General features: G+C 46.4%; 1 protein-coding gene and 2 long non-coding RNA genes across 4 annotated transcripts in view; 2 read left to right on the top strand and 1 right to left on the bottom strand.

Annotated features, from left to right (window-relative positions):
• LOC139049472 (uncharacterized) overlaps positions 1-23506 on the top strand; it is a 35090-nt gene extending 11584 nt beyond the window's left edge. The window contains exons 4-5 of the mRNA XM_070524950.1: positions 15959-16331; positions 23372-23506. Coding sequence (XP_070381051.1) covers positions 15959-16321 — 363 coding nt within the window. The 3' untranslated portion in view covers positions 16322-16331; positions 23372-23506. The remainder of the gene's footprint in view (positions 1-15958; positions 16332-23371) is intronic.
• LOC139049473 (uncharacterized) overlaps positions 1-27990 on the bottom strand; it is a 408997-nt gene that overhangs the window by 259772 nt on the left and 121235 nt on the right. For both annotated transcript variants that reach the window (XR_011508330.1, XR_011508331.1), the window contains exon 2: positions 17878-17990. This is a non-coding gene — a long non-coding RNA (uncharacterized lncRNA). The remainder of the gene's footprint in view (positions 1-17877; positions 17991-27990) is intronic.
• LOC139049861 (uncharacterized) lies at positions 588-8057 on the top strand. Its single transcript, XR_011508636.1, has 3 exons — positions 588-1023; positions 2139-2231; positions 7786-8057. It is a non-coding gene; the product is annotated as an uncharacterized lncRNA (long non-coding RNA).

The raw sequence follows: 27990 nt of genomic DNA, 5'->3' as shown, positions 1-27990 counted from the left end.
AGTTCTGCACATGTGAAATTTCGTGGTGTCGCCTATACGTGGTGTCGCCTATACGCCTATATAAAAGTACTTTTATATCTGCCGTTCGTCCAAGCTATTTAAAATTTGCGTGAGCACACCAGTTCAGAAATATGAGCATTGTGAACTTCTTGAAAATGCCAATTAAAGCTTTTTTTTTCTCTCATTCTCTGCGCATAAAAGAAAAGACAGACTCGCAAGTACCTCTGTATCTTATAAAATCAGGAAGGGCCACGTCTCTTTACAAATGAACGTCCAAGCAAACAAACAAAAAAAAAGCATCGAGAAATAAATTCACTTACACGCAGTTACCAGCCCACCTTTGCCCCATTTGATTTGATATCAGCCCATGTTTCTGGGAATAAATTTCCAGTGAAACTACCCGTAAACACAGAAAATGGCTTAGAGATAGCGTAAAATAAATAGCTTTGAAAGTAATACACACACGTAGTTTAAAAGAATATTTGTTTTTATGCCTTGAAAACGAAACCGAAATTGAAATAACTTCCCCCGACGGGTGTCGCCGCTATCGCCGCTACGTCATTTCCTACGTCTCGCGGCGGGCCGGCGGGCCGTCGGGTGCATGTGTGTTCTCCGTGACATTCTTGAAGTTGTGAGTAATTAGATTGTTTTTTGCTGCGTTTAGGTTGTACCACCTCGTTGTTCTCGCGTACTTTTGTGCTCATCGACGCGAAGTGAGCGTCCGGAGTGAAGACGCGATTGTGCGTGAGAAAGAAGGGCAGCAGCGGCCTACGACATCGGTGTTTCTTTGTGACAGTGTGTTTACTACGCCTACGACGGCCGTCATTCGTGGCGACGAAGAAAACATCTTCCATTCGGCCTGAACAGTGATGAAGTGGACGTTTTGTTCTTCGGCGGAATCCATCGTCAACATCGTCCATCCACTACGCAATCGAATTGGTGTGCCCACAGTACACATCGTGGCAGCGCTCCGCCTTCAAACCGAGGGCCTTTTGCAAGGCGCATGAACTGCTCATATAAAAGGTACGTACGTAGCCACGTTCAGCGTCGCGTTTTTATGGTGCGTCATTGTGGTAGTAATCTTCGCGCAATTTATTTAAAGGACAGCACAACGTGTGTTGGATGCGAGTGTTGTATATGTACTCCAGGCGTAGCCTATGGGCACCGAATGTGAAAAAGAAAAAAAAAATGAATGTTTCATTGTTCACGTGACCTCAACTAGAGTTGTAGAGAATTAAGTACTGCTACGCGTCAGTATCCGGCGCAGGCAGGTAAATAATACTTTGGTTTGGCTAATTAGTTCATTCTGTTACTAAAGATGGGCGCGTACTTATACCGGTGTCACACGGCCACTTTCGATCACGATTGAGCCTGTTCTGGATCGAAATTTTCGACCGCGATTGGCCCCCGTCCGCCGATTGTGCAACGAGGCCAAACGCCTCCAGAAATTCGATTCCAGTCAGGATCGATCGCGGCCAAAAGTATGCAGTGTGACAACCGTATTAAATGTCGCTTGCGTACTTTCACTCAATTGTTATTGTTCTTTTTTTTGTGTCGGAGGTCCCGTGGTAGGTAATGGCGCAGGCAGCTTGCAATGCTTGTGCTTTCATGACTAGAACTAATGCAAAACAAAAGAACCACGACCGTCCCGGCTATGTACTTATCCTTCGCTTTAAGTTGTGCTCGTTTGTTCTAGAAGCTCTTGTGCTGTTGCGGATGAACGCATGGTTGCGCTATTTGTTTATAAATTTATCTTTTTGTATAAATAAGCACACCGAGCCTAATCAATTTTTTTCTCGTCCTTGAACTCGTTTCTTGGTTTCACGCAGGCATGCTTATTACTACTACAATTTGTTTTCTTGTTGTGTGACTGAACCCTGCCTAAGGCGTCCTGTCAGTTGTCAACAGTATTTCTGAAATGAATTGCACTGAGCGTCCTACGGTTAGCGTACGTTTCACTACCTTGTTTTAATGTCTAGTTATAAAGGGTATGGTTATTGTAACTATTCTTGGCATTTATATATGTAATTATTAAGCTGGTAAATGCTTAATTGTATTTGCTGTTTCGAGAGGTTCTTTTATTGAGTGGTCAATCTCGGGTGGTATTAATGGTGGGTTGTTTTCTTGTGCCCATGCAGTTACAGTCAGCATGAAGCAGTTGCATGGGAACCGACTGGCTGTCTTGGGCCTACACATTGCTGAAAAGACAGTGAAGACGTCTGAGCTGACAGGTATACTTTTTTCATCACAATTGGCCTACATATTTTTTACAGGAGGATGAAGACCTCCCCCAGTGAGTTCCAATTACCCCTGTCTTGCGCTAGCTGATTCAAAGTGAAGCGTGCAAAATTTTTTGACTTCATCATAGTCTACTTCTCTACCGTCCTTGACTACCCTTCTCTTCTCTTGGCATCCATTTTGTAACTCGAATGTGCCACCGGTTATATGCCCTATGTATTACATGGTTGACGAAGGCACTTTGGTTAGTTGGTGCTCATTGCAGACTTGAGACATCAATAACTAGCGTGAAAAGACAACATCAAGAAGCACATACGGAAGAACTCTAAACTTCAACTGAAATTTTTGCTACACAGAAACATGGAATGCACAGAATGCCGACGGACAGAAACAACAAAGGAGCTATCGGAACAAATTTATGAACAGGTTAATTTCACTTACGAACATTCTTGGTAAGAGCCAGAGACGGGTGCTTACACACCTATTCCCCGCTTTTTTGATGCAAAGTGGTTCATATATTTCCCTATGTACCTGCTTCTGGAACTGTCTGAGCACACGATTGCTTTGAAACTGCTCGGTGCATGAGCACGTATGGCGATGATTGGCCATGTGGCCACCAGCCACCAAGGCACTCAAAGCTGCCCTATGTTTCCTCAAGCCAAACAGGTCGGTGTTTAAACGACCGCTTGGGGGAACAAAGATAGGGCAGCTGTCATGGCTGGTGGCCATCTGGCCAATCATTGCTGTAAGTGCTCATGCACTGAGCAGTTTCAAAGCACTCATCTGCCCAGGCGGCTCTAGATGCAGGTCGACATAAAAATATTCGAAGCACTTCGCATCGAAAAGCGGGTGATAGGTGTGTAAGCACCCCTTCCCTGGCTCTCGCCAAAAAAGAGTGTTCGTATCTCGAAATGAACCTGCCCATTGATTTGCTCCGATACCTCCTGTGTCAGGCAGGGAAAAGGAAAGATAAATGTTGCTTCCATGCGTCGAGGTCGCATCCCCTGAATCCTATGTTTCTGTGTAGCCAAAATTTCAGTTGAAGCCTAGAGTTCTGTCCTGTGTGCTTCTAGCTGTCGTCCGTTGTCTTTTTCGCGCTAGGTAATGATGTCTCAAGTCTGCACTACATGGCCTGACCAGCTCCCTTTGACTCTTTATGTCAGCTAGGATATCAGCTCCTTCGTCTGCTTTCTGAACCACGCTGCTGTCTTCCTGTTTCTGCTGCCATCAGGATAGGAGTGGACATGACAAATGAAACTGAATGTCATTTAGACAGAGGAGCAGTGAGACATCCTGTGCTTTACCTTTTGTTGTTGTACATAATAGTTGAAATTGCAACAACACATCTTTTCCACCTTGTGATCTTCCCATAGCTGCGGCAAATAAATATATAGGCTTTAAGAAACTAGAAATGCAGTTTGCCTAAGAAAGAGAATACTCTTGCACCTAAAGGTAATGTGTATGATGCTCTGACTCCTTTGATGCATGTGCCTTGAGAGGTGTTGACGTTGTTCTTCATTTCTTTCTCAGTAAGCTTTACTTGATGGGTCTGACTTTGTATAAAGAAATAAGTTCTAAAGAAACCATAATACCTAACAGGCAGAATTGTCGAGGTTGAAAGCCAAGTTTTCTTTCATGACATATTTTTTTCAGACTGTACTAGTTGATCCACGATGTTCGACAGCGCAGACTTGTACAAGGGACGTCAAAAGTGGCGAGAAATGGAACAAATGCTATCGCCTCTTTCTCCATCCTTTGTCGTGTTCACACAAACTAGCCCGTTTGCGTACCTGTACTAGTTGGGCCATTTATACTATGGTACTCTAAACCAAATGTGTTAAATTCAAAATTGGTGCCTTTTCTATCTTTGTACAAATAACTGTTTCATAAAATAGTTTAAAGTGTTATGGTTTATATCATGTTTCGACACCACCATAACCTCATAAAATATCTTCATGGATGCAAAAGGTGCCTCTTGTGCAAGTTCCATGCTAGCCTGACATCGAGAACAAACCTGGCAAAAGATAGAGCACATGCTCTTTTGTAAACAAAACGCATGTTTGCATTTTCTAAGCAGTTATTGCAATGTTTTCTGATGTTTATCTGCATGAACATTAATTATCTCAGCTGCTAAAGACACATCACTAGACACTGTGAGCAGAAAAAAGTCTGATTGTGCAGTACTGTTGAAGTCATGCAATATTATGTTTAAGCAAACTGGCAGGGATGCTAGCTGTTAAAAAGAAAAAGCTGACTTCAAGAAAAATTTGCCCTCCTAAATGTGGAATTGAAGTGCACTATGCCTGTAAGCTACAAAAGATTTCCAGGATGATCAGACTAGTTACACTGGCGATTTGCTGATTCAGTAAGGTTCACTGAAGCTTGTTTTTAAATTCACACTGTTTTTATACAAGGTGATGATTTTCAGTTTTGTGGAATTTTTAAATATAGCCCTGTTGCATATTGCATAATTCTAGTCCTTGAGCAGGAATATTCAAACAGGCAGATATATCTTGCACGAGAAATCAAAACATATCAAGCTAATTAGAAAATTTTATTATCTGTCGAATAAATTACATTATAGCTAACATAAACGAAAAGAAAGCGGCTTAACCGATGAACCCGATGTTTATTAATCATATCCTAAGAAGCCAGCAAACACTGACACCAAGGACAAGTTAGGGTAAATTACTTGTTATTAACAAATGAAATAAAGAAATGATAAATAAATGGAAATGAAAGTGGATGAAAAAACAACTTGCCGCAGGTGGGGAACGAACCCATGTCTTCGCATTACGCGTTAGATGCTTTACCAATTGAGCTACTGCGGGCGCCGTTTCCCCGTCACTTTCTTGGGTATTTATGTTTCCTAGTAGAATCCTGGGAGTGTTTGCCAGCGCCACCACATATCTGGGGCACATATTGTAATTTACGAATCATAGCCAGTGACATTACAAGGTGTATCTACTTGGAATTTATTTCCAGAATGGCGTCAGTTTGGAGATATGCACCATCAAACTTGCTGTAAAAATGCACTGTTGTTCCACTTACTTTTTTAACAAAATGTGCTTTTATGCACTGATGCACAAAAGTAACGGGAACACCCTTGTGTATTGATCTTTATAAGGGAAATATTCCTAAACTGCTGTCATTCTGGAAGTTCAAATGCATATGTCTTCCAAGCTCACTGGCTACAATTAATAAATTGCAATATGTGCAGTAATATAATTAGTTACGAAGTTAATTAGTGATTTTTTTATTTAGTTGAGCATGGGTTTCGATTTCTCATACTAGTAATGTCCACCTCTTCAAATAATCTAGCTCAAGGACAAGAATTATGCCATCTGCCGCAGGACATTTTTTAAAATTCCATAAAACTTAAAAATGATCACCCTGTACAATCCTACTACAGTGCTAAACATCATCATCACATATAATCATCATCACATATAATCCTAATAACCCTAATCCTAATCATCACATATAAGAATGCCGTAACAACACTGACAAGTGCACTAAAGTTTTCTGCGCTTCACAGATGAAAGATGTTGGCCATTAGAATGTTTGATCTCAGTGTAAATCACAATCATATAACCAGCAAGATCAAGTGAAAGCAGATCACAAACTTCATACATGAAAGGCTTTAACTGTGCTTTGATTAAAATAGCTAAACTTCTGTTAAGCATGATGGATTCACTGTGTTGTTTCAGTTAAAAGCATCTAAAGTGTTCTTGCTTGGAAGATCTTTAGGGAAAACCTCTGTAATAAAAATACCAGCAGGATTATGTGCTTGCTTAGTGGAGATGGCTAAGATGATGTCAGAAGGTGTAGGTAGGGCTTCTTTGTAGTAGAGATGCCAAATAGTTCTGACAGAGGTGTTGTTACCAGCCACTGTGTAAGTCAGAGATTAAGAAAAAATAAAGGTCAGCTTAGTGATGCTTAGTATAAAGAGAACAACAGGAAAACGAAATAAGTAATGCTCTCGACTAACATTTTAAAATTTTCGTTGAATATGTTACAAATAATTGTGTCAAATATTTTAGAGGAACCATGCTTGATAAACATTTGCAGAGCAACCACCATGACAATTAGGGATCAAGAGCACACCAGTGAGGCGAATTTAGTAGCCAAGATCACTAAATTCTAGTTTTGGGTCAAATGTGACACACAAAAACAAACTGCGCAGCGTTATTGCTGTAATATGAGGGTGGTTAAGAAAGTAATGCCTCCAAACCCACTACTTTACCAGTAGTACTGCAAACATTTTGGCTCTTTATCATTAATGCACTGATGTTTAAGCTATAGAATGTCACTTGACCCATCTTCCTATCTCTTCGCGTTCCAAAGTAATCGAGCAATGCATCGCATCCAGTGGTGATCTCCAGTTGAAACAGTGGGCTGTAATTGAATTGAATTTCTCACTGCGGAACGTTCTGCGCCCTTCAACATTCATTGCCATCTGAAAGCAGTTTACGGGGATGCCGGTGTTGAAGTCAGCATTGTGCGTAGGTGGGCAAGTACTGAGAAACATCAAAATCCAGCGGCATCAAATGTCCAGGATCAGCACCGAACTGGACGGCCCACAACGGCTTCTTATGAGGATCATCAACATCAGGCAAACGAGTTGAATCAGGTCAATCGTAGGATCAAGCAACACCAGATTGCTACAACACTCGCTATTTCCATTGGTTCAGTGAACCACATAATTAAAAACCTCCTTGGTTACAAGAAGAATTGAACTTGTTGGCTATGCTTCGACTTTTTCATGTCAGTTGTCAGTTACCGTGACACCCAACAAGCGCAAGTCTTCTTGTAACGCAGGTCGTTAATGATGTGGTTCACTGAGCCAACGGAAATGGCGAGTGTTGTTGCAATCTGGTGTTGCTTGATCCTGCGATTGCCCCGAGTCAACTCATCTGCCTGATGTTCATGACCCTCATCAGAAGCCATTGTGGGCCGTCCATTTCGGTGCTGATCCGGGAGATCTGATGAGGCAGGATTTTGGTCTTTCACAGTCCTTGCCCACCTCCGCACAGTGCTGATGTCAACACAGGCATTCCTGTAAACTGCAGTCAGATGGCCATGAATGTTGATATGCACACAACCTTCCACAGTCAGAAATTCAATTACAGCCTGTTGTTTCAACTGGACGTCACCACTGGATGCCATGAATTGCTCGATTACTCTGGAACGAGAAGAGATAGGAAGGCGAGGCAAGTGACATTCGATAGCTCAAACATAAGTGCATAAATGATAGAGTTCAAAATGTTTGCTGTAATATTGGCAAAATAGTGGGCTTGGAGGCAATAATTTCTGAATTGCCCTCGTAATTCTGTAGCCTGTCTCTCCTACATTCATGATGTGGCAGATTGAATGCATTATTCTTTCGAAATAACGATTTCTTGGAAGTAAGCACTATCTGTGCTTGTTTCTTTAACCTGCTCTTCATGTGATCTTGAAATATTAAAGTGAATGATGCAGGGAAGCACAGCTTGTCATGTTTCGTGTACTTTTCCTGACATTAAATTGCAACAAATCATTTTGCAGGTAGAAAAGAAGCAGATGGCTACAGCGATCAGTGAAGAAATGGCTTCATCTATGATGGCTCGCCTTAGGACATTGGAATGCAGCTACACAAAGGCATCATCATCCTCGCCTCTGCCCTGGAACTTTGGTTTGAATGAGACTGTTCTTCAACGTAGAACGGCCACAAGACTTGTCACCACATACAAGGCATAGTGCAAGCTCTAAATATTGTACAGGAGGCTAGAATAAATGACCCTCCATGCAGTCACTCTGTGTCTGTGGTAAATGGGACCATCACACATGATTATGTGTTTTCTCTCAAAGTTGCTATGCCGTGCATTTGGAAACACATTACCCATTGTATGCACACCATACATAACATTTCTGTCTGCTAGCCTGACTGTGGACTTACGAAACAAACAATGAAGTGCGTATGAACCCGCATCCACATGCCATACTTCAAGGGTTATTATATTGGTCATTACACCCGATAGGTGAAGGGGTAATATATTCCTGATCACACCCTTACACCCCGTGGGTCGAAGGGTAATATGTTGTTCAAAACACCCTCAAGGGATAGGGTGTTATTGGAATATAGAATAACCATCATAAGGGTGTAATTCCCTATAGAACCCACCTTTTTCAAGGGTGCTAGGGGGTTAGTTATAGACACCGAAAAAAACCCTTAGGGGTGTAAATTATTTTACAGTGTAGGCTGGAGCAGGCCGGCCGGTTTTAAGGATGGAGTCTTGCGCCTTTGACACTCGCCACAAGTCTTGACGTAGTGCTGCACTGATACTAATAACTTGGGCCAGTAGTATTTCAGACGAATCCTGGCGACTGTACGGCTCACGCCCATGTGTCCAGACGTCGGCTCACCGTGACATGCATGCTAAATTTCTTCTCGCATAGATGTGGGTACGACAAGTAAAAACTTTGTCTCGCTGTTCTCTAAGTTTCTCTTGTAGAGGACACTTCCTCGCAGACAGAACGAGGATAGCCCCTTAGAGAAAATACGCGGGAGTTGAACGTCGAGTCCCTCCAGGCGCTGTATAAGTGGAAGCAATTCCGGGTCATCTCGTTGTTGTTGAGCAATTTGTGACGCGTCAACAATGCCAAGGAACGGGAAATCCTCTTCCTCTGACACAGTTGTCTCGACGGGTGCGTGTGACAAGCAGTCGGCATCGCTGTGTTTCCTCCCGTATCGGTATACGACAGAAATGTCATGCTCTTGAAGCCTAAGGCTCCATCTTGCTAGTCGTCCGGATGGATCCTTGAGATTCGCCAGCTAGCAAAGCGAATGGTGATCGCTGACTGCTCTGAATGGTCTACCATAGAGGTAGGGCCGAAATTTACATATTGGCCAAATGACTGCAAGACACTCTTTCTCAGTTGTGGAGAAGTTTGCCTCTGCTTTCGAGAGCTTACGGCTGCCATAAGCAATTACTATCTCCTGGCCGTTATTCCACTGCACTAGTATGGCACCGAGGCCGACGTTACTCGCATCGGTATGAACATCAGTGTCGGCTGTCTCATCAAAATGGGCAAGGATTGGAGAAGCTTGCAGGCGTTTCCTTAACTCGTCAAAGGCGTCTTGTTGTTCGCTTTTCCACATGAAAGGCTGACCTTCTCTTGTCAGTATTGTAAGGAGCTCAGCAATGTTTGAAAAGTTCTTCACAAATCTTCTGTAGTATGCGCATAAACCCAAGAAACGTCGGACTGACTTTTTGTCTGTGGGTGTCGGGAACCTCGCAACAGCTGCTGTCTTTTCGGGATCTGGCCGAATGCCTTCAGCACTGATGACGTGTCCGAGAAACCGAAGTTCATCGAAGCCGAATTGACATTTTTCCGGCTTAATTGTCAAGTATGCTGCGCGAATAGCTTCTAATACTAGTCTCAGGCACTCTAGATGTTGGTCAAATGTGGTGGAAAATACGACCACATCATCCAAATACACTAAGCATGACTGCCATTTCAATCCTGCAAGCACAGAGTCCATCATTTGCTGGAACGTTGCGGGCGCGGAACAGAGGCCGAATGGAAGTGCTTTAAATTCGTAGAGGCCATCAGGGGTTACGAATGTTGTCTTTTCGCGGTCCCGTTCATCCACCTCTATTTGCCAATATCCACTCTTGAGATCCAAGGAGGAGAGAAACTTTGCACATCGGAGCCGATCTAACGTATCGTCGATACGCGGAAGGGGGTACACATCCCGCTTGGTTACGCTGTTCAGTTTACGGTAGTCGACGCAGAATCGAAGTGTGTTATCTTTTTTTCTTAACGAGCACTACCGGAGACGCCCATGGAATGCTGGAAGGCTGAATAACGTCATCTGAAAGCATCTCCTCTACTTGCTTTTTGATGATCTCCCTTTCTTTTGGTGAAACTCGATACGGGTGCTGGCATACCGGTCTTGCAATGCGGCGTCCTCTGTTATGATTCTGTGCTTCGCAACAGACGTCCACCCTACCTTCGAGGACGTGGAGAAGCACTCAGAAAAATCCTTTATCAGGGCATATATCTGTTTCTATTGGGCTTCTGGGAGTCTCGGGTTGACGGTAATTGATCTGTCGACACTGCAGGTTCCTGGCAGGGCAGCCGACGTCAGGCTGCATAATTCGGTCGCTTCACAGAACTCGTGGAAATAGGCAATAGCTGTTCCTTGTGCGATGTGTTAGAATTCATTACCAAAATTTGTAAGTGCGACATTTGCACGGCCATCGCTTAACTGAACAAGGCCCCGAGCCACGCAAATGCCCTTGTTGAAAAGGAGCTCTATGTTTCCATCTGCTATGCCTTCGCGGTCAGAAAATCTTTCATTCTCCACAAGAACCATTATACTGCAGCATGGCGGCACAGTTACGTCATCATCAACGACGCGCAGTGCAGCGAGACGTCGCTCCTCCGATTCTTCCACAGGTATAGCTTGTTTGTCGAGAAAGATACACTGGACCTACGTAGGTTAATTATGGCGACGTTAGCTTGTAGAAAATCCATTCCCAATATAAATTCCCGTGGACATTCTGGCAGTACAATAAAGTCAGAAACGTAAGTGAAGCCTTTTATCGTAAGTCTTGCGGTGCATCGGCCAAGGGGCGTAATAAGATGACCGCCTGCCGTGCGTATCTGCGGACCAGTTCACTTCGTCACAACTTTTTTAAGGTGCTTCGCCATCTTGAAGCTTACTACCGAATAATCAGCACCGGTGTCGACTAAGGCATTCAGCTCGCATCCGTCTATTATCAACCGCAAATCTGACGTAATGGTTTCGTTCCTGCACCTGTAGACTGGAATTATCTCGTCACCACACTGGAATCGCGTTGGAGGATCTTCGTAACTCTGGTTATCAGCGGCCTCACCTCCACAGGTCGCTTGCTTCAGTTTTTCTTGTGTGGGCTCGGTGAACGACGCCTAGGCAATCTTGGAGACGCGCGTGGGCTAGGCGATCGGTAGCGCATGGGCGACGGTGCCCGTGGTTGATGTTGGCGATGAGTACCGGGGCTTTGGCGCGTCGACAAGTATTCTTCGATCTCCGCTGGCCGTTCACCGTTTCGGGGGCATGGTGCGCTTAAGGGAAAACCCCTTAACCCAACATGACGGTATGGGCAGAACCTATACAGGTGACCCGCTTCTCCGCAGTGGAAACACAGAGGCCTGCTCTCCTGGTCACGCCAGACGTCACATTTCCGGAGCCTTTGTTCCACAAAACGAGGTGCACTACGTGCTAAAGGCTGATAGGCAGCCGGTGGTTCCAATAGACGAGGTGCACTGCGTACTGTAGGCGGGTAGGACACGGTCGTCGCAACTGCTCCACTACTGTGTACCGCGGTTTGCCTGAGTACGTCGGCGTACGTTGGGGTGCACCACGTCCGTTGTGGCTAACGTTCTGGATCCCGTATGACGTTCCTGAGTTCGTCCCAGACAACGTCGACGATAGATAGTGCAGCTGGAGCCTGAGGTATCTGCAACTTGAGCTCTTCCCTGATCACTGACCGGACAAGCTCCCGCAGGGCTTCCAGGTCGTTTGGCAGGCCTCCAGGGAAGACGCGGACAGGTGCGCACCTTGCCTCACGGCGGTATTGCCGAGCCAAGCGTCTTTTCGATGGTCGTCGCTTCACATCTGAACTCGGCGACCGTGCGCGGTGGGTTGCGGAAGAGAACTGCGAAGAGTTCCTGCTTCACTCCACGCATGAGATGGCGCAGCTTCTTACCCTCACTCATGGTGGGATCAGCACGCTTGAACAGGCGGGACATGTCCTCGGTGTACATCACCACGTTCTCGTTTGTGAGCTAGTTCCTGACTTGAAGTGCGATTTCCGCCTTTTCTTTACGATCCGTGCTGGCGTACGTTGCTAGCAGTTGTCGTCAAAATTCCTCCCAAGAGGTCAAAGAGGGTTCGTGGTTCTCATACCACGATTTTTGCGAAGTCTTCCAAAGCGAAATATACGTTACGGAGCTTCTGTCTCTCATTCCATTCATTAAAGCTCGCCACTCTCTCGAACAGTTCCAGCCAATCTTCCACGTCTTCGACCGAGTCACCATGGAATGTTGGCGGCTTGCGAGGTTGGCTTACGACTAGTTGTGCCAGTATTACCTGGGTAGTCATTGTGGCGGCGTCCGTTGCGGTAGTTTCTCTTGGCAAGAAGAGAAGAGGGCCGAATTCGGGCGAGTCACCTCGAAGACGGCGGCTGGTCCGCTGGTGTACAGGTGTCAGTTCCACGGGATGGACTCGCGGGTTGTCGGGGCTACGCTGACTTTCGTTCGTGGGGCTTCGACTCATACCCCGCACCTCCACCAAAAATGTAGCGATGTTAGTAAAACAACGATATTTATTAAAGGCGAACTTGTGCCCACAATTAAAAGTCACTGCGGTCGTGAAGAAGTCCGCGGCAGTCGCGTTCGCAAAACTGGGCTCGAACCGTCTTCCACTTCTCCTCGCGTGACACCTCGTGCGCGTGGCGCATGCCAGCCGGGTCCAACTGGCTGCCCGTGCCACGAAGATCGCTGCCTGTTGTTGCTGAACAACACCACTGTACGGCGTGCACAGTGCCCAATGCAAAGGGCGCGCAACTTGAATGTCACCAAGTTTGTCGTGGCAATATCAACATGGCCAGCGGCAGTATTCTTATTTAACGATTTCAAGTATGTAAGTATTTCTAATTCACTACATGGGGCCAAGAAAATAGATTGCGCGCAGGAAGAAGAAATGTATTGTTCACAGTCATTTGTTGTATTATTTGTCAGACCTGCTGCACCAGAAGTTAGGAAATGATTATTGAATTTGTCCACTAGGTCGGCTTCAGTGAACCTAACGCCGTCATGGTAAGTGTCGTAAGAAGGCTAGCCTTTGTTTTTAATACGAGCAGACGTGCCGAGTTGCAAGCTTTCTTGGGATTACGGCAGACCCAGGCAAACCTTGCCTGATAATATTGAATACGAGCTCTCTTCAAATCTGAGTTTAATTTGTTGCGAACTTTTTTGTATTCATGTAATATAGATATGTCTCCTAGTTTAATGAAGTTATGGTATAGTTTATCACGTTCTCTAATTCTACTGTAAAGATATCTGTTAATCCATGGTTTCCTGAATTGCTGTGCCTTTTGTAGTATTCATCAAATTGAACCTGCTTTTCGCCTTACGTTCACGTAAAGACGCTTGTTCGAGCTATGCGAGTCGAGCATGACCGAACCACTAGAAAACTTTACTGCGAACCGGTGGAGTGCTCGATGCTGGGTGTGGCACAACGACTATTCGTTGTTTCGACGTCCCAAGCCACCTTGTAATCTCCAGCTCCACCATTTGCCTAAGCGCGAAGAAAAAATTTTACTACGGATCTCCACAGCCGACCACACTGGAATCTCACCTGCGTGTCACTGGAGCAATAGACATTGCAGAGTCGAACGCGCTAACCACTAAGTTATCGCGGAACATCGATGCTGGGAAATTAGTTCAAGGCTTCACGCTAAAGGCTGATTCTCAAAGGAGTGCAATGCATTCATGCATTTAGAAGGCGAGAAGGAGCAGCATTGCAGTGCGCGAGGTTTACAATACATGGGCATTGGAAAACGATGTGTTCTTCAGAAGATGGCGGTCTTCTTTTCGCGATGTTCCTCGTTCTCATGGTCGTGAAAATAGCGCCGGTGGCACAAAAGAGAACCTACATGACAGTGATGATGAAAGCTTCAAACAGGGCACGTAACCACGATAGGAGATCCACCTAAATTTAAAGTTATTTGTGGAAAACAACCTGAATATGCATCGCTAACGTCAATGCTCAGCAGCGACGTCTAAGCGTCAAAGGTCGCACGCATATCTCGTGGAGCCGCTCTCCGTCATTTCGCTCCTCGCCTCAGTTGTAGTGAAAGATGTTGGCTCCAAACTCTGCTTGAAAGTCTCAGGCGGGAACTTCGAAACGACTCACCGGGCCTTAAAACCATGAAGCGTTTTAATAGCGCAACTATTCCTTCGCCGGCGTCCTACATGCTCATACAAGAGCCGAATGAATGAAACGCTGGAAGGAGACTTCCAAGTCACAAGTCATTTCGAAAGCTACGCTGGGGTGACTAGATGTGTCACTGAGACTTTGTGTTAAAGAACGAAGGAAATACTAACTGTGTCTCTTTTGCACAAAACAAAATTTAAAAAAAAGGATTCACCAAGTTTACCTCAAACATATTTAAATACTAATACGTTGAATGGTCGCGAACAAATGGAAAGGAATGGTCGCGAACAAAGGAAACTGCGAATATAAAGTTCTAGAAAGTTCTAGAAATAGTTTACTAAATAAACGTAGGCTACTTCCACAAGGGGAGTCTGAGAATGCTAAAGTCTCTGTGTGAAGGTAGTTCGAATTTTATTACATGTTCAGCGTCACGTAACACGAGATCTTAGGTGATTAGGCATGTGGCTAATAAACCTTCGCAAGCTACCTAATGACATCAAGGCTGCCAGATTCGAGACCCTCTCCACCGGGAAAGAGAAAGGGGGATGTTACACATACGTTTAGCGGGAGGGGTGCTGGCTAACACTCCTACGGCCCTATTTATATATCTAGTAAATATGTATACCCAAGTTAGTGGCCGGATTGATGACCTTGGCCGTAGCACAACTGGTAGTCCAACGCACGCGTGATGCTGAAGTTGTGGGTCCAGCTCCCACCGGCGACAAGTTACCGATTCGTCCGCTATCATTTCCATTTTTCTTGATTATTTTCCACATTTCAACTACATGTAAATTAACCAATGCTTTCCTTGGAGTCATTGCCTGTTTGCTATATATATATACGCGCACACAGACCAGGCAAGAGCAGTAACTTATCGTTGGAGACACGATTTATGCCAAGTACTTTTTTAGTAACTGGTGAATGCTTCAAATTACGTAGCTGTGCACCGGGCTTGCATCGGCTTAATGTTTAATTACACACGCAATCTATCGTGTCGGCAGATGCCAAGTCTCACGGCCCATTGCATTTCCGAGGAGGCATGTGTTACGCACTGCGGCCATCACGATGTGGCAGCACGATCGTCAATCACGTCGGACACTTCCGTCAACTGCACACGTGCGAACATTTTGTGAACGAATATATTGCGTACTTTGGTAGAGTGAAGAAATCGGGAAATTTGCAAGCTAGACTTGGAATCAGCTCGCACAGCGGCGATTGGAGATTTCTGTGAGAGGCCTTCGTCCTGCAGATGACGTAAAAATAGAATTACTATTATTATTATTATTATTATTATTATTATTATTATTATTATTATTATTATTATTATTATTATTATTATTATTATTATTATTATTATTATTATTATTATTATTATTATTATTATTATTATTACGAAGGTGATGTTTCTGCACTTACAGCGGCGTTCGCCTGTAATGTTTGTTTGCTCTATGTGAAATCATGTAGTTGCACTGGATCGCAATCAATTTCACAATGCTCAAAATCACGTTGCGTAGACTTCATATCGGTAATCTACGAGATATTTCTGCGACGAAGCAAGCGATGCTATGATCGAGACGGCACGTTATGTTTTTATAGTATGTGCACGGCTACCTTCAATTTCCTTATCGATTCCACGCGCTATCCACTTCAGTTCCATTTTCGCGTACACTACAGAAGTGCTTGGAGCGTTTTACTTTCGCAGGCTTACATTTCTCTGGCTTTCCCAACCATGGCTCGTCTCTGTACACGCAGGAAGTGGCCTGGAAGAATGCATCCGCCGTCTCGGACGCTGCAGACTTCGTGCTGGGCGAACAAGATGGCGTCGAGGGTGCCCGCGCCTTGGAGCTGATGCGTGACCACCCACGTCTCCTCGAAAGGGTGATGGAAGATGCTGACGCCACTAAGGCCGAAGCCAAGAAGAGGATCCGCAGCGCCCTGGTTCGCGTCCGCAGCAGTAGCATTGACGAATCTATGACAATGACTGGCGTCGTCAAGGAGGCGGTGCAGTGCCTCAGTCATCCCGGTGCCAGGAGGCTTCAGCTCGCCGACATTGGCCACGACTGCTGGCTGCACATTCGAAGTTTCCTGAAGATAGCGGACGTCGTGTCACGTTGAGCCAGTCCAGGTCGGTGAAAACAATCTAGCGGCTGTATTTCTCGCCGTTTGCATGGGGTCGGGGCTTGAAGCAATAGCTCGTTTAACGCAGCATGACGAAAGTGAATGTGGCTGTCTATAAACAAAAAATGAAAATAGCACGAATTTGTCGTAGATTGCTGAAAAGGCATTCGGCAGTAGCTTACGAAGAAATTGTTAAGTTTGTCAGATTCCTGCTACGGGCGTCATTAGCCTTATTACTTAATCGTAAAGATCAGATTGATTTTTCTATGTGCCACGCATTTGCTTTGATAGTACAAAACGCGCAAGCTCAGAAGGCGCATATATCGTAAACATTCACTATTGTCTTGGATAGTATTTCAGCCACATGCATGCGGGATTAAAAATTACTGTCTTATTTATACCGTTACTGTTTTTCATACGCAATAATAAACTTGTAATGAAATCACAGACAACCAGATTGGTTCCATATGGCAGAGCTGGATTAAGGCGGGAGGGGGGGCGGAGGCTAAGGGGGCTGCCGCCCAGGGCCTCACCTCGGACAGTAGGAGAAGGGTCTCATTTATTCTAACCTCCCCGATGAGCCTCCTTCTAGTGACGAGCCCCAGGAAACCACACTCCAAGAACCGATTCACTTGTTTCCGGTTAGTTTGGCTTCAAATAATCATGTTCCCACCCACAAAGTGTGCCTCGAGAGGACGAATGAGACGGCTTCTCGTTGCGGAAACAGAGAAGTACAGACAATCCCACAGCAAGAGGTACGTTGCGAGATTCTCCGAAGTGGCCCTGCTAAGTGGCCGGACGTTATTACTCACAGCTTTCGGAGTCTACGCCTTGAGAAAGGGCCATTGTATATTCAAAATCGGGCAGAAATTTTTCCGTCTTCCGAAAGGCAATACAAAACCCAGAAACGCTATATGTCACCTCATCTTTTCGTGCGAAAGGCTGTGAATGGGGAGGCGTACGAGCGACACTGGTTAATGTACTCGGAGTCCAAAGGTTGCGTTTGCTGTTTCACGTGCAAACTGTTTTCGATTTCAAGCAACCCCATAGGTTTTTCACCACGCACGGCTTTTCCGACTGGAAAAGAGCAGAAGAATAGGTTCGCGCACATGAAAATAGCGTCGAGCACCGGAACTACGTGGCAGCATGGCTCGCCCTCCCTAGCAAGAGCAGCACAATTGACAAGGAACTGGTTAAGCATCTTGTCACTGAGGCCGCTTACTGGACAGAGGTGTTGAAGCGCGTAGTCGTTGTAGTTAAGCTTCTAGCTAAACGCAACCTAGCGTTTAGGGGCAGTGAGGAGATTTTTAGTTCACCGAGAAATGGCAATTATATGGGAATGCTTGAGGCCATTGCCAAGTTTGATCCCTTTCTAGAGGAGCACATCAAACGCTACAGGAACAAAGGAAAAGGTCACCCATCGTTTCTGTCCACTAAGTTGAGTGCTGGTCATTCACTGAACTTAGTTGGCGCGTATAGCGTTGACAGTTGCCTTGAGGCAGTTAAATTTTTCACTGTAATTCAGAGACTGTATGTGTTCTTTGCTGCCTCACCTATGCGATGGAGGTATCTTTTGGACAGCATGGGCGGAACTGGCCAGCAGCTTGTTTTGAAAAGTCTCCCTGAGGCCAGGTGGTCCAGACACGCTGAATCATGTAAGGCCATTCTGAAAAATTTCAATGCAGCCTTGTGTTGCGTTGAGGCTATATCAAAGAACGAGGAAGAAAACGGTGACACTAGGAACGAAGCGCACTCTCTCTTCAAGAAAATGACAAAACTAGAGACTGCATTCATGGTGATTTTCTGGAGTAAAATCTTGGAGCGCTTTGACAAAACGAGCGTAGCACATCAGAAACCAGACCTAGACATTTCAACTGCTGTAGAACTGCTGAGCTCTCTAGAAGGCTTTGTTAATTCTTTGCGACCTCTCTTTGATACCTTCGACGAGAGAGCACGCGCGCTAAGTACCAATCAATGTTATCAGATTGAGGGCAAACGCATCGTTTTGAGTAAGCATCAGGACGGAAAAACCGATAGTGCGCTACAAGGTAGAAAAAAGTTTATCTTAGAGACCTACAATGCTGTACTTGACCAGGGTTCGTGCGGGTCCTTGAAACCCTTGAAAACCCTTGAATTTAAAAAGATCGTTTTCAAAGGCCTTGAAAGTCCTGGAATTTTTCGGAGATCCTTGAAAATCCTGGAATTTCCTCAATATTTATTTTTAATAAACTTCCCGTGATTGTATTCTAGAAAATTTCTACCCTCCCTCCTAAATTCCCGCTGCTATTTTGGTAAGAAAAGGGAATTCTCAGGCATACTGAATTGTCTGGTAAAACTGAGAGAAAACGCAGGGAATTTCTGCTTCAATCAGGGAAAATTGGCTGTCATTTTATTGAAAGGGAACGAAAGTCGGGACCTACTGTTGGCTTGAGTAAAAGAGAGGACTCGTTACAAATTGTCTTTGACGCCGTGTCGTTGGCTGGAGGAGTTGCCTGTGTACAGTCAACAACCGATTTTCCGGACGCCTGAATTTTTTGTGAAATGCCCGATAGCGCGGACGGCTTTGACGCTCCACCACACGTCCCGTAGAGTCGATATATAAGAACGTCTGTAATTTCAGACGCAAGAACCCTTCGTTGTCCTATTTTCCGGAGTTTATTCCGCTACCGCAGGTCCCAAATGACATTAATCAAAGCCATCACCACCGTTTTGATTATCTCGCCGCCTCGAATTAACCAACACTCTCGCACGCCGATCCGCTAGCAGCCGTAGCTACCACCGCGGCCACACTAGGCTTCGCTGCTTGGACGTTCGCTATTAAAGGGCCCCTGAAACGGTTCGGACAAATTTTGTAGGCGCATAGGGTACAGCTTAAGCAGAACATTCGCACCACAATTTAAGTGAAGCGTTACGTATTAATGGAGTTACAAGCGATTAGAAGTTACCCTCCTCCCTAGCCATGCCTTTCCTCCTCAACTCGCTCGCCGAGCGAGCGGCGCTAAGCTCCGCCTTCACTGGTCCTGCGTCACGATGCGACGTCACATCGTCCACTTCCGGTTGTTGGAGCACGCCTCCTCCCGCGCGAGACCTCTCCGCTGGCCGCTTGGCCGTCGACCGAGAGCCATCGAAGCAGCGTGCGTTGCGAGCATTCTGTCGTAGCGCCGAAGGTGGCCGGTATTCCGGTAACCACAGGCAAGCTGGTCATTTCGGCAAATGACTGGAGGCATAAACTCAAGCTGATGAAGGAACTTCAGAGTAGACGTACGTGAGCAGCCTGATCGGTCTGCACTGTCCAGACACTTGTTGGCGCAGCGCTTAACCAGTCAAACGAAGCGCTAATATTGCTCTAACCAAGTGTAAAACATTTTAAACATTTATAAGAACAACGTGTTGATGATTACACTCCTGCGAAAAATACACACCAGCAGCAAAGAAGAATGCACTTCGTTGCTGCTACTGTGTATGGTTGAGCTCTGTGCCACCAGGTGCCTGCACCGTGCAGACCATTCACATTTAACTTTCTGCTCATCTCATGGCTCATCCGGGCGCAGTCAAGCGGCCAGACCCTGTCCCCTTGCGCTTGTGTTTGCCCTAATACCGGACTTGCGAAACGCTATTGCGTTAGTAATCTTCCGCTGTAAAGTGACGGCCACAAACGCGCAAATCCTGGCGCCTATCGGATAGCCGCAGTCCGATGCGCAGCAGCCAGTTCGCTCGTATGCTGCTTTGCAGAGAGACACGATTTCGCAACTTCACATCTTTCCAGTCGCTACGTCTGCAGCCCACAACGCAACAAGGGTGATTCATCGTGATCACGAAAAGACTGATCGACACTGACGGCGGACGTTGAAACACAAGCAGACGACACTTGCTGTGTGCCGGAAGTGCTCAAGTGTACTAAAAAACTATTCTTGTGTATTCTCTTTAAGTTATTTTCTTTTTACAAAAACAAAGTAACTAACATTCCGACTATTACGAGCATCATTTGTTCACCATAACGTTGGAAAAATTATCGACCACGCGCCCTGGTCAGCCAATCAGATAGCTCGCCCATGTGACGTCATGTGGGTTATTTGCATCATATGGGTAGGGGCGGCTTAAAGTTCCGCCGAGCAGTGCGCTGCGATCGACAGCGATGTGCATTTTTAAAATCTTATAATAAATTACACGCTTTACGCAGAGCACTTAGATGTGTCAATTAATGATCAGAAGGACCTACTCTAACGACTCAGTACGTTTGTAGAAAATCGCCAAAATCGTTTCAGGGTCCCTTTAAGGCTCTTGCCGTTCGGTGCCGTGTTTTTCATTGAAATAATTCGCTGCTGTCAGTAATCGCAACAACTCCGCACCTGTAATCCTCGCGTATAGCTTCGAAGCTTCGAAAGCATGGCGCGTTTCATAATGCTGGTTCCTGAAAGACAGCTGCGCCTGAGCAGAGCGGTCTTACGCGGTGAAGCGTGCGTGAAGTATTGCGGTGAAGCTTAACAAGCGTGGGAAGGGGCAATTGTCACGGGACACAGTACGTATTCCATAATTACACACGCATGTATAATTATGGCCCTGCGTGTGGTCCTTCAAAATCCACAACAGGACCTTGAGAGTCCTTGAAAACCCTTGAATTTTTGTCATATACACCGGCATGAACCCTGTTGACAGTCTAGACTCTGCTTTGCGAGTGCGAAAGGCTGCCTACACTGAACTGTGTGATAGGTTCGCATTCTTAAAATTGCTGACAGAAGTTGGGAAAGAGGCCTCTCTGGCACAGCAGGCTAAGTTGGTGAAAACGTACAAAAATGATTTGGAGCCAGCATTTTCCGCTCAAATCGTTCAGTTTGCAAACTTTCTGCACAACTCTGTGTGCCAGGACATGAGTCTCCTGGGAATAATGAAGTTGCTGCACGAAAGAAAGCTTATTTATGTGTTTCCGAACCTTTCTATTGCTTTGAGAATGTACTTAAGCATACCGTGGCAAACTGTGAGACCAAACGATACTTTTCCAAGTTGTCGCTGATAAAAAATGGTCTTCGTTCGAGACTCCTTGACGACAAGGCGAACTCGCTTGCTATCATGGCCATTGAAAGTGACCTCCTCCGCGATCTATCCTTCGAAGAGACCATACTTGATTTCGCCAAAGCGATGGGGCGAGAGATGCCATATTAAAAGAGGACTGTTTGCGCTATACATGAGTAGTTCCAATATGTTCGTTGTGTCGCCTCCCTGCCTCCAGGTTGCCAATGAAACGCTGAGCAGTGTAATACAAGATATGCAAATCTTCGTTGTTCGTCTCTTATTTGTTCTTCTTGTGATATTTAGCGTGCTTATAAAGAACTGTATTTGTGTTGTTTTTGATAGTCCCACGTTTATTTGGTGTCGTCCTTGCTTGTCTTAGATTTAACGAAAATATTTTCAAATAATGTTTTGTAATTACAGTTGGTAATTTTCATCTCTATTCTGGTGCATGTTTATGGAGTTTGTATTTCCTTAAGTATTGTATATCTCTATTGCATATTTATAGAGTAACGTGTATAACGATTAATGCAGTATGATGCTTGAATTTAATAAAGAATGTTTTCGATACAACCATGCGTCTACTCACGGCATTAAACTTAGTGATGCAAACAAAGCCTAGCTTCAGAAGGATCGACATCTGAGCTGTGTTGTCTTGTCTACATTCTTGTTCGTCTTGAGGGCACTATACTTTTCCTTAAAGCCTAGCTTTTGCTGAAAACAGAATGCAGATTAATCACTAAGTGAACATATGTGTTGGTGTTTACAACAGCACGCGTTTCGAGCAAGTTTTGTTGTTTTCCTTATAATAATAACAACAATAATAATGCCGTTGATCGCACATCGTTCTTTTTAATTTGGTGGAATTAAAATAAAACATGGCATATTTCCACTAGCGTAGCAGGCGACAGGGGGGGTGTGTATGGAGAAAGGGCGCCTGAATGCACATTAGTCCAGGGCCCCCACTTTTCTTATTGCGGCCCTGCCAGATGGTGTGCTTTCTTATTCATCGATAGCTGTACATGTGAGAGATTTTATTGAAAGGTGAACATGCCATCCCGGTTATGCAGGTCTTGTTAGCTCAGTTAGCGCGAATAAAATGGTATGGGGAGGACAACAATGCCGGGGAAGAAATTAAGAATAAACGAGCTTGACAGTTGGGATTCCGTGTAGCATTTACCAATTGCTTTTTCCCCCCTTGTATATATAAAGGAAAACTGACATGCCATTTCAGGTATTTATGTTTTGCATTTACCGAATGTCTTCGACATTTACCATATCAAAAATGCCAACAGCGCTAAACGAACCTAGAACATGTTTCATACTAGCTGGTCTACAGACTACATTTGCTTTCATTTCTCGGGAGAATTGTGTATCATGACGTCATAATGCAGAAAATGGTCACATGGGATGCGAACATCGGGACGATTGGGTCACGTGTCTTATCTCTCGGTGCTCTGCTGTGCTACCGCACAGGGCCGCGTAGTGAGTAGCTGTGTAGGACATAACAAAGCTTGTTATTTATTTATATTTCATAATTTAACTTGCTAATGGCCTTCTCCTTTTCCTAACGCCATTATTTTCAAGGCACACAAATTATCACACGTTGGAGGAACAAAATGGCGGAGAAAGGGGAAAGTTGGTGGCGATTCATACTTTCTTCTTGCTCTATGTATTTAGTACAAAAATAAGAGACCCCAAACAACGAAGATAATTATAATGCGCAAATTACCGTCAATACTGTCATGACATACAGAAAGAAACGGTACATATAAGGTGCAATTTATTGAAGGATTAGACTTCTGCAATATATATTTAATTCTTAACTAAAACAGAGCTTTTGTAAACTAGAAAGTGATGAAATATCACGACCTTTTATTTTGAATGAGTTGGCACGCACGAATGCTTTTATTTTCTACACAACGTGCTGTGTGACACTGATACGACTAAAGGTATTCACACATTTGGATTATTATCGCTTCCTCATTGTGTTGTTAATGCTAATCAATAAATTGTGCCAATATCTGCTTCATCCTGCAGCCTTCGGCAGCAGAGCCTGGCAGCCTGAGGGGAGAAGAAACCAAGGTGGCTCCTCCTGCTGACGTTGACATACAGTTCCTAAATAGGGGCTGTTACGCTTCAACTAGTAGGGCTGGGTTGTGCACCTCTTGACTTTTCCCACTCGTTACACCGTCCACCCAGGAATCTGCTAGGAAGCCAATGAACACCGTTTGTCATCGCCCATGTGGAAGTGTTCCAGCGTTTATTCAATCTGTTTTGAGGTGGTGGCGTTGAAGCAGTGGAGGAGGCGTCCTGTCGTTTTCCTCGTATTACTTCACGTGATATGAGTGGCGATTGATGTTCACTTGACACGTGCTAATTTTGAAATCATAGCGGCGGGCCCGCCTTTCTTAATTGACTCTGATTTCAGTGCTGAAACAAAGCTTAGATGTATATCTATCTCACCCGATACAATGTGCAGCTGTTGTTTTAATTTGCATTCTGCACTTCAGAGCGAGTGATTTGAGGCACTTATTAGGCGCTAGTGTTCTGCAAAGTAATGTCCATGGTCTTATTGCGGTAAATCGTAACATGCAATAAAGCGACCATGCGTCTTTCAGCGTGTCTACCACCATGTATTCGAGTACCGAGACCTTTTTTGCACATTTGTATTACTCTGTCCGCAAAGTGTCAACTGTCAGTGTTGTACTCTGCATTGTAATCGTCATGCCTGACGAAAGTAAGAAATAATCCATGTCTCTTTCTGCAGTGGAGCCCGAGCTAGCATTTAGAGCTGGAATCAATTTGCTACGCACATTGAATGTGAGAGACTAGAGACTAGAACTCCAACGTAATCGAATTGAACGTGACGGAGATACGAAAACGTGAGTTGAGGCAGCTAGGTCTTTGCTTACGAAAACGTCGTAAGTGGAGCGCTGTCGAGGTGATGTAGGTCGCAAGCGCTCAAAGAGCGACCGAAGTTGCTCAACGTAGGCAGGAGGCGAGAGGTTGGGGACTGCCGGTGGTGCGAAGAATTCGCCGGGTAGACGTAGTGTCGTCCCGTAGACCATTTCGGCAGCTGTACACCCGAGGTCCTCTTTTATGGCCGACTGAATGCCTAGTAGAACTAGCGGCAGGTCGTCGACCCATGAAGTTCGAGCGTCGCGGGCGATGAGGACGGCTTTCAACTGGCGGCGAAGCCTTTCCACCATTCCATTTGCTGACGGATGGTATGCAGTTGTGTGGATGTGGCGGATACCGAGGATGCTTGTTAACGCTCCGAAGAGCTCACTTTCAAACTGTCGTCCGCGGTCGGTTGTTACCACCCTGGGGCAGCCGAAACGAGATATCCAACCGGCTACGAAAACGCACGCCACGGTTGGCGCAGTAATATCGTGTACGGGAAACGCTTCAGGCCAGCGCGTGTAGCGGTCAACGCAGGTGAGGATGTATCGTTTACCACGCGATGAAGGCAGCGGACCGATAATGTCGATGTGAACGTGGTCAAAGCGAGAGTCGGGGGGACGGAAGGGTTGAAGTGGTGACTTGGTGTGGCGGGTCGTTTTTGCACGTTGGCAGCGTTGACATTCTCGAGCCCAGCGGCGGACATCTGCGTTGATGCCGGGCCACACATAACGGGAGGTGATGAGGCGCTGAGTGGCGCGAACACCAGGGTGGCTCGAGTCGTGTAGCTTGCCAAAAACTTGACGACGGTGGGAGGAAGGCACAAATGGACGGGCACAGCCTGTTGACATGTCGCAGACGATCGTAACCTCAGCAAACGAGAGAGATGTGGACCCTGCACGCAGGTCACGCAGCTCGTTGTCAGAATGTTGTGCCTCTGCGATGATGTCGAAATCCACAGCAGCAGTGGAAAGCGCGTCGACACGTGACAGGGCATCGGCAGCCGCATTAACGGGTCCTTCGATGTACCGTAGGTCGGTCGTGAATTCGGAAATAAAATGCAGATGCCGAATTTGCCGGGACGTGTGTGTGCTGTGGTTTCCACGGAAAGCGAATGTCAGTGGCTTATGATCCGTCAGTACGTGGAACACGGTACCTTCGAGAAGGTGGCGAAAGTGGCGAATGCCAAGGTAGACAGCGAGGAGTTCGCGATCGAAAGTGCTGTATCGAGTTTCTGCCGGCTTCATCTTCTGCGAAAAGAAACCGAGTGGACACCACAGATTGTGCTGGAATTGTTGCAAAACTGCACCAACGGCACTGGAGGAGGCGTCAGTGATGAGCCGCATGGGCGCGTCAGTTAGGGGATGCACTAGGAGGGTGGCTTGTGCCTGGGCATTCTTGGCTTCTTGGAAGGCGGCGTCTGCTTCGGATGTCCACTCCAAGATCGCAGATGGTGCCTTTGGAGCCTTCAGCATGTCGGTCAGAGGTAGAATGATGCGCGCTATATTCGGCAGGAACCGACGATGGAAGTTCAGAAGCCCGAGAAATTCGCGGAGCTTGCGAAGCGACGTTGGACGTGGAAAATCGCGCAGAGCTTGAACCTTCCTGTCCAATGGCTTGATTCCTTCAGGTGTGACAAGGTGTCCAAGAAATTCGACGTTGTCAACACCAAAAACACATTTGGCTGTGTTGATAGTTAAGCCATGTTCCTGCAGTCGCGAAAACAGCAACCGCAGATGGTCAGCGTGACGCTCTGGTGAAGAACTTGCCACCAGCAGATCATCAAGATTGGCGATGACGAAGTGCAGACCGCGTATGACTTCATTGATGAAGCGTTGGAAAGTTTGGCCTGCGTTTCGTAACCCGAATGGCATGCGGACATACTCGAATAGGCCAAAAGGAGTTGTGATGGCAGTCTTCGGTATGTCCGCTGGTTCCACAGGAATTTGATGGTATGCTTTGACCAGGTCAATCTTGCTAAATATGGTTGTTCCAGCAAGAGTGGTAGCAAAGTCGTGAATGTGCGGGAGCGGGTACCGGTCGGGAGCGGTGCGGGCATTCAATGCACGATAGTCTCCACAAGGGCGCCAATCTCCGGGGTCACGCTTGGGCACCATGTGCAGGGCAGATGACCAGCTGCTTGACGATGGGCGGATTATGCCTAACTGCAGCATGTGATCAAATTCTCTGCGAGCTGTGGCGAGGCGCTCTCCAGCAAGACGTCGTGGCTTGCAGAACGCTGGAGGACCCGTGGTGACGATGTGGTGCGTCACAGTGTGCCGCACTGGAAGTTCCAAATTGGTAGGTTTGGTAAGTTCAGGAAATTCACTGAGGATAGAGGCAAATTCTGATGATGGCGAATGCGGAGCTGGTTGCGTAGAGGTGGACAACGGTGCGAGGATACCTTGCACGGAGAGGCTGGTCGTACAGTCCACAAGTTGACGGGAGCGGAGATTCACGTTCAAACCGAAATGGGTAAGAAAGTCCGCACCTAGTATGGCGAAGCGCACGTCGGCGAGGATGAAAATCCACCGAAATATGCGACGCAGGCCCAGGTCAATGGTGAGGGAGCGTTGGCCATATGTTGCGATTGTAGATGTATTTACAGCTTGCAAAGGCGCAGTCCTCGGACAACGGTGTCGGTCCTGGCGAGAGGCAGGAATGACGCTTACCTCTGCACCAGTGTCCACAAGAAAGCGATGGCCTGCGATCCTGTCTGTGATGTAGAATAGGCGGCTTCCCGTAGCGGTTGAGTCACGCGCCGCCATTAGTGACTCGCTTCCATGTTTCCCTGCCAGCGACAAGGCTGTCGACATTTTGCAGCGCTGGCGCCGAACCTGGTGTGGTACCAGCAGAAGCCATCTGAAGTGTGTCTTGTGCGGGAACGGGAACGCGAACGTGAGCCACCTTTCGCCAGTGGAGAGCGACGAGGCGTGTCCATCTGCATTGCTGCCATGGTGTCCATCAGCCTGTCAATTTTCTCCTCGAGGCGAGATTGCCGGGCCTCGAGGTCTGATGTGACAGTGGTCGAGGACACAGCGGAGCTTGCGCCGGAGTAGTCGTTCACGCGGTCCGCGAGTTCTGCCAGTTTGTCGAGAGGCATATCATCCGCAGCTGCCAAAACCACGACAAGTGTCCGAGGCAAGCGTTGCAGAAACAGCTCGCGCAATAATGGACTTTCGGAGTCTTGGGTACGGTCGCCGAGTAGCTGTCGCATCCGATGTAATAGCTGCGACGGTCGGCGATCGCCGAGTTCTTCCGCGTTGAGAAGTTGCTGCAAACGGCCCCTCTCGGACACGGTTTTGCGTGTGAGCACTATGGCCTTGAAATGGTCGTAGGGCGCGGCCAGATGTGGGGCTCTCATGATGTCGTCGAACTCATCAGCTACCTCGGAGGAAAGTGCTGAGACGCCATGCAGGTACATCACACGTTGCGATGTGATGCGCCGCAGATCGAAGAGGGCTCCTACTTGCGTGAACCACACGGCGGGATTCTTCGGCCAAAACGGTGGCAGCCGCAGCTGGGCATTAGAAATGGCGTCCATGGCAGCGCTGGGGGCAGGGATGTCGCCTGGCACTGTTGACTGTGGCTGAAGAGCCGGGGCGTCGTTGCTGACTACTGTAGTGTTCATTTCGTCTTCCATTGCGTGAGCTTGCTACGTCCGAGTCACCAAGCTATAGGGGCGCGAAATGCGTCCGCTATAGACAGACGCGCGCAGAGAGAAAAGAACGAACTTTGAGAGCGACCGGCGAGCA

This window comes from Dermacentor albipictus, chromosome 9 (genome assembly GCF_038994185.2).
Source record: "Dermacentor albipictus isolate Rhodes 1998 colony chromosome 9, USDA_Dalb.pri_finalv2, whole genome shotgun sequence".
In the NCBI taxonomy this organism is placed as follows: domain Eukaryota; kingdom Metazoa; phylum Arthropoda; class Arachnida; order Ixodida; family Ixodidae; genus Dermacentor; species Dermacentor albipictus.
Note: the sequence above shows the minus strand (reverse complement) of the source record. Positions and strands in the feature narration are given on the sequence as shown.